The 10,752-nt window shown below is 46.2% G+C and overlaps 1 protein-coding gene across 1 annotated transcript; it reads right to left on the minus strand.

The window, feature by feature from the left end:
- Positions 1-16: 16 nt before the first annotated feature.
- LOC102245603 (CD59 glycoprotein) lies at positions 17-8,506 on the minus strand. Its single transcript, XM_014538164.1, has 3 exons — positions 8,391-8,506; positions 4,365-4,466; positions 17-1,503 (listed from the first exon to the last, which is right to left on the minus strand). The coding sequence occupies exons 1-3, from the start codon at positions 8,455-8,457 to the stop codon at positions 1,304-1,306; spliced, it is 369 nt and encodes a 122-aa protein (XP_014393650.1). The 5' UTR covers positions 8,458-8,506; the 3' UTR covers positions 17-1,303.
- Positions 8,507-10,752: the final 2,246 nt, after the last annotated feature.

A 10,752-nucleotide genomic window follows, 5' to 3' on the forward strand; every position in this document is an offset into this window, starting at 1 on the left:
ATTATATTTTATTTTCAAAAAGGCATCATTCATTCCCGCTTTATCACACAGATTACATAATCAAGGCATTTTTTTTTAATGTTAATCAAGAAATCTCACTTTCATCAGCAAGTCAGGCCATGCTGTTAAAAGCAGACAAGGTTATAAGAATATAAGTGTTATTAAGTCTACCAGTTCTTGAGAATTATTCACCAGCCCCCACACACACAAAAGGCAAAACTCTGCCTCCTGAAAAGGGGTCTCTCTTTAGGAAACTGGTAGAGCTTCTCAAAGTCTTGGCATTTGTGAGGAGCTAACAGCCTCTACAAACGAACATCCATGATCTGTGCCCCGTCAGCTAGCAGTCAACAGGCTTTGTGCCAGCAGGTAGAACATCCCTGTGGGCCTGCTGCTGTTCCAGGTGACATGTTCCCATTGCATTCTCCCAATACACACACACGAGGGTTTTCCCACTGATAATACTCAAAATAAGCAACACGATACTGTAAATCACTTGTCGCAAAGAATGTTCAAATATTTAGTCTTGAACTGTGTGACAAAGTGAAAATATGTCATCACTCCAATGAAAAGGGGAGGGGAATAGTTTTAAAACACCATTAACTGACGTGTTTAAGTTGTTTTTAGGGAAAGACAGCAAAGCCCATACAAAATTTAGGAAAAGAAGAAAATTCAGATTTCAGCCACTGGTACCTCTCTAAAGGGCAGACCTGGTGCCTCTATGCCCTGCCACCTGGAAAGCTTACCTCCTACTCTGCCAGACACCTTCGAGTTGAGAATATAACACTCATTCCAATCACTCTGCATTTAGAATCTCGTTGCCCCTGACAGCCCACATCTGGAACATTCCTCATGCCTACATGGCAACACAGGGGCCATAGAAGGAGGGGATGAAAGCATCCCCTGTGAGAGACACTGGTGAAAAGAACCCCTCTGCTCCAACCGCCCCCCGCCCCCCAAAAGCACTGATCATACTGGTACCTACATCCAAGGAACAAGCGGGGAAACAACTGACGATTGCAGAGAATCTAGTCAAGCTATTGCTGCACCGAGTAGAGGAGGCAGCACGGAACTAACCTAGTTGTCATGGCATGTGATTCACTCCTAAACGTCTTCCCTCAGAGGGGCCTTCTCTGCAGACAGGACTGGTTTTCCAGGTCTCTCCCTCTCTCTTATCCAAGTTGCTCAAGCTAGTTTTGGTCTCTCCCAACAGGATCCAGTAAGAAAATAGAAAGCTTTTGTGGCAGCAAAGGAGATAAGGAATACACAGAAGCAGGGGGTTAGGGGACTCTCTCCTGGTATTGATTTAGATAAGAAGTTTCCAGAATGCTGTGAGCAGCGGAGCCACCAGCAGAGCCATGGTGCCCGTTATGCTCGTCCCACCGCTTCTGTTACACAGGTCCTTCTGGCAGCATTCGTACTGTAGAGTTTTCTCTCCTAAGTTTTTTGAGAGGTATTCGTAGTTGCAGTTCTCAAACTTCCAACACTGGTAGTATTTTCGTGTCTCTGTGGGAGAAACACACACAAGGGTAAGCAAGCAAGTGGGTCAAGTTCCATACCTGCCTTGCAGCCCACGATTCTTCTCCTGGGAACTGACCTTGGGCCGTAGAGACATGTGGGCAAGAAGGGGCATCCCAGTTGGGTTGCAAAGGGGAACAGTTCAGTGATGATACAGCTCTCAGTGGAACTTTCCCATAAATACAAAGTCTCGTCAGAGCCAGCAGGATTGTGTGTGGAGGGAGTGGTGATGGGCGTGGGGGTGGCTAGAGTAGTTAAATGCCTTCGCTAATGCAGTGCCTGGCCTCTGACTGGTGTTTATGACAGTGTGCCCTGCCTCTCCTAAGGCTGATGTCTCCAGAGCTGGAGGGGGATTTAGATGCTCTGTTACTATCTGCCTTACTGTAAGGTCAGAATATATCTATTTTAAGATGTCTAGCTTAAGCAAAGGGACTTACGTTCATGAGAAGAAAATAATTAAGATTCACATTATCCTTCTTAAAAATAGATTTATCCTTGAGGAGTTTTAGATTCACAGCAAAACTGAGCAGAAAGGACAGAGTTCCCATACAGCTCCCTGGCACCCCCACCCCAAACCACCTCCCACACAGTGAACATCCTCCACCAAAGTGGTACATTTTTTCCACCTGATGAACCTACAGGGACTCATCATTATCACACAGAGTCCATAATTTACACTTGGGTTCACTCTGGGTTTTGTACATTCTAAGGGGTTTGACAAATGTGTGACATGTATCCACTGTTATAGTATCAAAGAGAGCAGTTTCATTGCCCTAAAATTCTGTGCTCTACTTCATCACCCCTCCCTTTTTTTTCAGTTAACCCCTGGCAACCACTGACTTTTTACTGTCTCCTTAGTTTTACCTTCTCTAAGATGTCCTATTGTTGGAATGATGCGGGGGGTAGCCTTCTCAGGTTGGCTTCTTTCATGTAGTGAAATACATTTCAGGTCCCTTCATGCCTTTTATGACTTGATCACTCATTTCTTTTTAGTCTACTGTCTGGATGTGCCCGTTTATTTATTCATTCACCTACTGAAGGCCATCTTGGTTGCTCCAAGTTTGGGCACTTATACATAAAACTTACCAACATCTGTATGCAGGTCAAGGTGGGCATGTATGTTTTCAACTCGTTTGGGGAAATATCAAGGAACACAATGTTTGACTCATATGGTGAGAGTATGTTTAGTTTTTTGAAGAAACTACCAAACTCTCTGCACCATTTTCCATTTTCACCAGCAATACTAGTACATGAGCATTCCTGTTGCTCCACATCCTCGCCAGCATTTGGTGAAGTCAGTGTTCTGGACTCTGGCCTTTCTAGGAAGTGTGCCTCATTGTTGACATCAAGCATTTTTAAAGCTTAACAAGTCATTCTAAGACGAGTAAGTTCTGAGGATCCTGTGTACAGCATGGTGACTATAGTTAATAATACTGTATTGTATACTTGAAGTTTGTTAAGAGAATAGATCTTAAGTGTATAGAGAGTTAGAAACATCAATGAGAGAGAAACATTGATCAGCTGCCTCCTGGACACCCCCTACTGGGGATGTGCCCACAACCAAGGTACATGCCCTTGACCGGAATAGAACCTGGGACCCTTCAGTCCGCAGGCTGACGCTCTATCCACTGAGCCAGACCAGTTAGGGCAGACACCAAGCATTTTTAAAGCTTAACAAGTCATTTTAAGATTAGTAAGTTCTGAGGATCCGTGTATAGCATGGTGACTATAGTTAATAATACTGTATTGTATACTTGAAGTTTGTTAAGAGAATAGATCTTAAGTGTTCTCCATCACACAAAAAAGGTAACTATGTGGGATGATGGATGTGTTAATTAGATTGTTTGTGGTCACCATTTCATAATGTTGTATATGTACATCAAATCAGCACCTTGTACACCTTAAATATACCCAATTTTTACTTTAATAAAATTGGGAAAAAATTAAAATAAAAGCCTAATAATTAAGATAAGAAACAATGGGATTTGAGAGCTGGAAAAATCATTTTGACTCTAGTCTAATTTACTCTTCCTGGCCCTCCCCACCTCTACCATCAAACACACACCTTTTATAAAGAACCTATTGGTGGTAGGTTAAGAAAGAACCACTTCTCTGTGCTCATATACAACTGGTGCATGTTACCTAACTAAGGAGGCTCAGACATAGCCATTCCTCGCCAGTATCATTTCCACACATAGATTCAACCCAGAACCACATCCACCAAGAACAGAAGAGGGCACGGCTTTGCTGTTTCTTTCCTCTGTCCACCACTTCCTAGATCCTGTTCGAATAGGATTATGGAGATAGAGCTTCTAGAGCCTGACCAATATGGAAAATGCAGTCCTAGCAGTCCCCAACCCCGTTTCCCTGAGTGTCCTGCTCTCTGAGGCCACAAACCTTGGGTGGCACCTGCCTGTGTCACACTCAGGAACACTTTTCCCCTTTCACATTTCTGACAGCCAATAAACAGGCCTCTGCCATAATTTTATCTCCTTTCCTCATCTTTGCATCCCTAGCCACTTGCTCAGACTCTGACACCCGGGAGGCTCTTAAAAGACGGGAAGGCAGCCAGCATTGCTGTTAAGAGAATAAGCATTAGAATAGACGGATTCCCACATTCAAATCCTGGGTTGGTTACTTGTCCTTAGTCTGTTGCTTAATCTGAGCCTCTGTTTCCTCATTTATCAACTGAGAATACAAAACATTACCCTGAGTGGTAGGTGAGAAGCATTCAATTAAAAACACATGAAAAGTGCTTAGTGCTACATGTAGCTAATGCTATTAAATGGCCCGTATTTCCAGGTTTCCATCATCCCATTACCCTTAGGAGAGAAAGGGGAGGCTCTTACCGGCTTTGACGTAGAGACATGCATCAAAATTAACTGTACAGTTGGTGGTGACAGTGCACTCACCACCTGGGTTGAGGCAGATGTAGCACTGCAGGCTATGACCTGGAATCAGGAAGAAGAGCCGTCAGAATCTGGCAGACCAGCACTCACTTGCCCTCCTGGCTGCAGAAGGAAGCCCACCATCTCCATGACCACGGGGCAGAGGCCAGCATGCTTCCTTTCCCACACACACTTGCAGCAGGTAGATTTCTCCAAGCTCAGACTGTTAAGAGTAGGCAGAGAGAAAGATATAAGCTGGAAGAGGCTGGGAGAGGCAGCTGACCTCTGGGCGGACCTCTAAGCTGGGACATAGAGGAAATAAGAGAGAGATGTAACAAACTGAAAATAGACAATGGGGGCAGCAAGCCCCTATGTGAGCTGGAGAGATTCAGAGCCCCTCCACCATGGGAGCTAAATGGTGGCTTAGACCTAGATCAGGGGTGGGGAACGTCTGGCCTGCAGGCCCCATGAGGCACGAGAAATCATGTGTTCCGGCCCTGCCAAGGCAACCACAGGTGAGACTCAAAGTTCAATACATCTAGGAGCTTCTTTCATAGCAACATAAATTTACATTAGGTGAATTATATTAAGCGAATGAGGTTATAAATATCCAAATGGCACTTGGCATAAAGAAGGTTCCCCACCACCAATCTAAATGAAGGAGCCTTATAGCTTAAATATATATATTTATATATATACTTTTTTTGAGATACGAGGGAGGGTGTGACTAGCTCCTTGCCTAGGGGCATGCCAATCTAGGCATATAGATCCTCTAAACTCCCCAGTATCGGGGGCACTCAGTTTGGTCTCAGCCAGCTAAATTGCCCGCTCAGGTCCTCTCTGAGTGTATCGCTTTCCTACAAATAAATCCTTGTTCGCTTTGGCTGTTGTTGTCTCTTGTTTGAATTATTCCCCATAAGCAAGACAAGAACTGGGGGTGCAGAGATCCCCTTGTCCCCTGCTGACAAAACTACAATTCTAGCAACAGTTTTTGGACCCTGATGCAAGTGCAAAGGAAATTTCCGTATTTAAAAATCCATATAACTGTCCTAATTAATCATTTCAACTGGAAGTTGAATAAGTTAACAAAATTCTATAAATGCCTGCCCAGCAACAACTGCTCTATGAAATCACATTCTCATGGATTAATAGTCAGTATTTGGTGGTAGCTCCCTGTGTGAAAAGACATTTTCAAAGATGAACTACAGAACATCTCATTACAGATCAGCACTAACAGATGAATACTTGCGACCAATTGGATGAGAGGGAACACAAATTTCTGAAACCCAAGTAAGCAAAATGTTCTTCTCCCAAAAAGAATTCCATTCTTCCCATTAGTAGGTCTGAATTACAAATAACTGTACTCAATTGTAACATTTCAAATTTTGTCAATTGAAAATCTGTATTAATTTGTTTTCTCTCGTTATTTATATAAAAGCCTACAGAATATCCTTGAATTTGTCTCTTGGCCTGCAAAACCTCAACTATTTGCTCTCTGGCCTCTGACCTTTGGGTAAGGTGCCCTCACTGAAGCTGCTCCCTGCTCAGTGGCTGACCCATCGCCAGAAGCACACATAATCAAGGGAGAGACAGCAGCCAAACACCTTACGCCCAAGTAGGTCGGGCAACCAGGCGTTAGCAGTGACACCGAACACGAGAACCTGCTACATCGGATGCAAATTGCCTTTGGTTCTCTGATGTGAAAATCAATTCTGCTCCTGTTCATGTTCTTAGGGTTCCTCTTTGCTAGCTAGACTCAGGTTTTGCTGGATTATTTTTTCCTTCTCCATTTTATATCAACAGTGACAAGAAAAAGATAGGTCCTACTGCACATCTGTCATGGGGAGAGGCAGAGAAGTGTTGCAAGACAGTGCTCCTGATTCATGCGGACACACCCTCTTCTAATTAGAGACGATGACCTTCTTCCTCCCACTGGCCTTCTGCCAGGTCAGGCGAGTGTGCCATGCCTGGGGCAGGCCTCCGTTATCCCATTCTGCCTCTTCCCCCCGGAAGTGCTTGTCATGCCTGCGTGACAGGGGAGCCACCATGAGAAGGGATAAGAGGCAGTTTTTCTCTTCTCTTCTCTGTTCCAGATGTGTGCGCACGCAGGAGTGGACAGAATACAACAGGGAGGGATTGTTCTAGCCTGGCTCTTTGGTTGCCCATGGCCTCGAATTTTCTCCTGGCTAGAGCTAGAGTCCATTGGCCTTCTTGACCATCCTTGAGACAGAGGAACAGAAGCTCACGTCTGGGACTTCAGGAGGCAGAAGTGCTCAGAGCTGACACACTGGTTCAGTGTTCACACATCTGGGCACCCACATGAGAACCTCAGTCTGTTAGAAGAGGAGGGCTCAGTGACCTCCATCACCATTTTTTCAAGGGGAAGCTAAGACTAAGGCGTTAACTAACTTGCCCAAGTTCACCCAGCTACTAAGTGGGCGAGCTGGCCTCAAACCACGGCTGCCAGTTCTGAAACCGAAGCTTGGTCTAACCATGTCATTCTTCTAATCGTCCTGAGTGGGAAAGAGAAGAAAATGGCACAAATTACCAGGGAGACCCAGGTCAGGGACCAGCAATAAGTCAGCGGTCGACTGTTGGATCTTTTCACTGCTAAGCCTGGGTAGAAGGATCTGCTCCAGATGCTGACTCTCGGACAAAGGGCCTGTCTCAGAACAGCTGATGGCCCCAGACCCAGGCCTGTGCCATAAACAGAATTCTGGAAGGGGCATGACCAGGTTATTCTAACTACAGAAAATACACTGGCTAGAAGAATCCAGACAGTAATGTAGTGTTGTAATGTAGGTGAGCCACATTACAACCCACCCTGGCTAGAATCAGCAGAGGTGGGGAGGGAGGTGGGAAGGAGAGGAGTCATCACTTCTCTCCCCTGTCTCTCCGTCCCCCTCCCCCCCATCCCCCAAAGGGAGAGCACATTCAAATGTGTCCTTGGGCTGGTTTCTTCTTTGCTTCAGCTTCTTCAACTATAAAATGGGTTTAACAGCACTAACCCCTCACGGGATGGCTAGAAGGATGCAATGAGAGCGGGCGTGGCACAGTCCCTGCTACGCAATAGGCATTCAGTATATGGTAGCCACTAGAGCGACTAAGATGTAAGCCATGCTCCAACATGGCAGATACCTTTTTCTTTTGCTCACTGCACTATTTCCTTCTCTGTCCCCTCCCCCCACAAAACTGGCGGTACCAGTATGACACAGGCAGAAAATGAAAAACTTGATCCTTATGATGATGCAAAGCAAGTCACACTGGTGTTCCTAGTGTTACAGAGGCTAAGACTCAGAAACACACCAATACCTCCAGGAGTCAGGGAGGGGCGGCCCGGCGATGAAGGAGTTAAGAGCAGATGGTCTGGTGCCAAGCTGTTTGGGTTCAAATTCGGGCTGTGCCACTTCTGTGGGATAGTTTACAAGCTATTTAATCTCTCTGGGCCCCAGTATTGTCAGTTGTAAAATGGCGATAAAAACAGTACCTACTCCATAGGGTTGGCCTGAGGATGAAATAAGTAAATACCTGTGAAGTGTTCAGAACAGTGATTGGCACAGAAATGCTAGAAGCATTAGCTGCTACTGCTGTTACTATGAGCACCATCCTCATCATGGCGCATAAAGGTCAGGGCAGAAGGAAGGAGCACAGCTCTCTAAAGTTGGGTCCACTGGTGTCCCAGCAGCTTGTGGTGAGAGGGAGAAACTTAAGCTGCTGAGTGTACCTCCTTCCGCTCCACCCCCAGCCCCAGAAGCAGCTCCGTAACCCAGAATGGCTGTAACCCGGGAAGGTGCTCCGCTGCGGGCAAGCCTGTAACATAGGAAGGAGCTGTCACACAGCCCTGGATCTGTAACACTGAAAGGCAAAGCCACCAAAGCCAGGCTGAGGCCAGTGGCATCAGCTCAGTCTTCTGGGGCCTAAGGAAAAGGAAGCGTGTGACCAACGGGGCCCAGATGGTCGAGATCCATGTCCCTCCGGACCACTCACCTGAATCATAGAGGACAGAAAGGATGATCAAGAGCCCGAGCAGGGTGAACCCTCCTTTGCTTCCCATTGTCTACAGAGTCTGGAAGGAAGACACACAAAGAATCGTCATGAACCAACAGATGACTGACTACTGACTGGTTATCTCAGAAACCAGGAATTAAAGGTCTGGGGGGCTTCAGGAGACATGGGGAAGGAGCTAGCAGGCCAAGAAAACACAGGGAATCTACCAGGTAGATTCTACGAAGCAAATCTACGAAGCAAAGGATGCTCTCAGATGGGGCAGCACTTGGTCCCCTCTTCTGCCCTAAGACCTCAGCTTACTAAAGAAAGGCTGTCGATCCTGGTGAGAGGGGCAGCCATGGGGAGTCACAGCACACAGGGCCCAGAGTCAGGACTGCCCGGGCCCCACCCTAGCTCTAACCTATAATAGCTTCGGACCCTTTCTCCAGGCAGTGGAAACAGCACTGCTCTCCCCATGAAGGTTGTTCAGTCAACTGAGAATGTGAGGAAAGTACTTAATACAGCAACTGCAACCCCTGCTTGCTCTCATTCCACCCAGTGCTGTTGGCTGCGCCGGAGCCTAGTGAAGGCCACTTCTCCAGGCCATGTCACTAAGGGCATCCGACCAAACGAGTGACTCTGGAGGGCACCAACATGTACCCGGGAGCAGAACAGGAGGCAACAGCTCAGCGTGCTGGAAGCTCCCGCTCCCCACTTTAGCAAGTATAATGGGAACACCTCCTTGTTCACTCTGGGGAAGTAAATGGAGTTCCAGGTGTGAGAAATGCTCACCTGTCCAAATTCAAAGAACGGACTCAGAGACATGAAGTCTGGTGAAAATGAGACCTTTAATGCAGTCTTGCAAGATTGGGTGTCTGGTTGAGCAGGCACGCCAGAGCAGCAGCAGGGATCACAGGCAATTTATCCCTAGTGTGTGAGAGTCCTTCCCGGTTCCTCATTGGCTGAGGACTATGGGGTTAAAATCCCCCCCGCCCTCTGCACCCTCCTATATGTCGCCTAGGTCTTATTGTCTCCTATTGGGCTATTTTATTTTATTTTTAATTTTTTTTAAATACATTTTATTGATTTTTTACAGAGAGGAAGGGAGAGAGATAGAGAGCCAGAAACATCGATGAGAGAGAGAAACATCGATCAGCCGCTTCTGCACATCCCCCACTGGGATGTGCCCGCAACCCAGGTACCTGCCCTTGGCCGGAATCAAACCTGGGACCTTTCAGTCAGTTATTTTTAAAAAAATGGGTTGTCTCCACCTCCCGTTGTCTAGCTGTGACTGGCGGATCTTCCTGGGAAATGGGCTGCTGGCCACATACATAGCCTGTTCTTATCCTCTTTCTCATCTTTCCTAATCCTATTTGCCCTGGGAATTTCAGTAACCGACTGGCAACATGCTGTTGGTATTCTTCACTAAAAGTTGACTATGCTGCCGAAACCGGTCTGGCTCAGTGGATAGAGCGTCGGCCTGCGGGCTGAAGGGTCCCAGGTTCGATTCCAGTCAAGGGCAGTACCTGGGTTGCAGGCACATCCCCAGTGGGCGATGTACAGGAGGCAGCTGATCGATGTTTCTCTCTCATCGATGTTTCTAACTCTCTCTCTCCCTTCCTCTCTGTGGAAAATCAATAAAATATATTTAAAAAAAAAAAAAGTTGACTATGCTGAAGGATCACAGAGGCCTATTTCCTACTCAGGTAACTTTGATGACTAGTCCACACTACATTCATGCCTAGATGTGTAGCAGTGGGCATCAGGGGACAGGAGGGAGGGCTGGAATGCCTTAAACCCTCTTTTGTCTGCTAAGGAAGTCAAGACACAGGGAGACTTTTAATTGTCTGTGGAAAAAAGGGGCCCACATGCTAAACCTGACAAGCTTGGGGAGTCCTGCGTGGCAGGCCCTACAAACTCAGAAACTGAAGTGACCATACAGGATGGTCTGAACATAAAAATTCCTAATTAAAAGCAGGTCATGGCAGGTAGTCATGTCATAGGCCTACAGCTTCCTTGTCAAAGGTTAGTCTTTACCTTAAGGAACCTATCTTGTTTTTTTGTTATTTTGTGTGGGGTTTTTTGTTTGTTTGTTTGTTTGTTTTTGTATCTAAGATAACACAGCTTTGGAATTTCAGAGTATTGTCCTTTGCCAGACCCTTTAGGGCACACCCACCACACCAGAGCATGAAGCCACAGAACCATTCTTCATTGTTATTTTGTTCCCTGAATATCATCGCTCTCTCTTGTAAATGTTAATTATTAACCATCCTCAACCCACCCAGGTAAATAAGCTTTATACCATCCCTATGTGTTGTAAATGTTAATTATTAACCATCCTCAACCCACCAAGGTAAATAAG

Source organism: Myotis brandtii, unplaced genomic scaffold, assembly GCF_000412655.1.
Source record: "Myotis brandtii unplaced genomic scaffold, ASM41265v1 scaffold187, whole genome shotgun sequence".
NCBI lineage: Eukaryota > Metazoa > Chordata > Mammalia > Chiroptera > Vespertilionidae > Myotis > Myotis brandtii.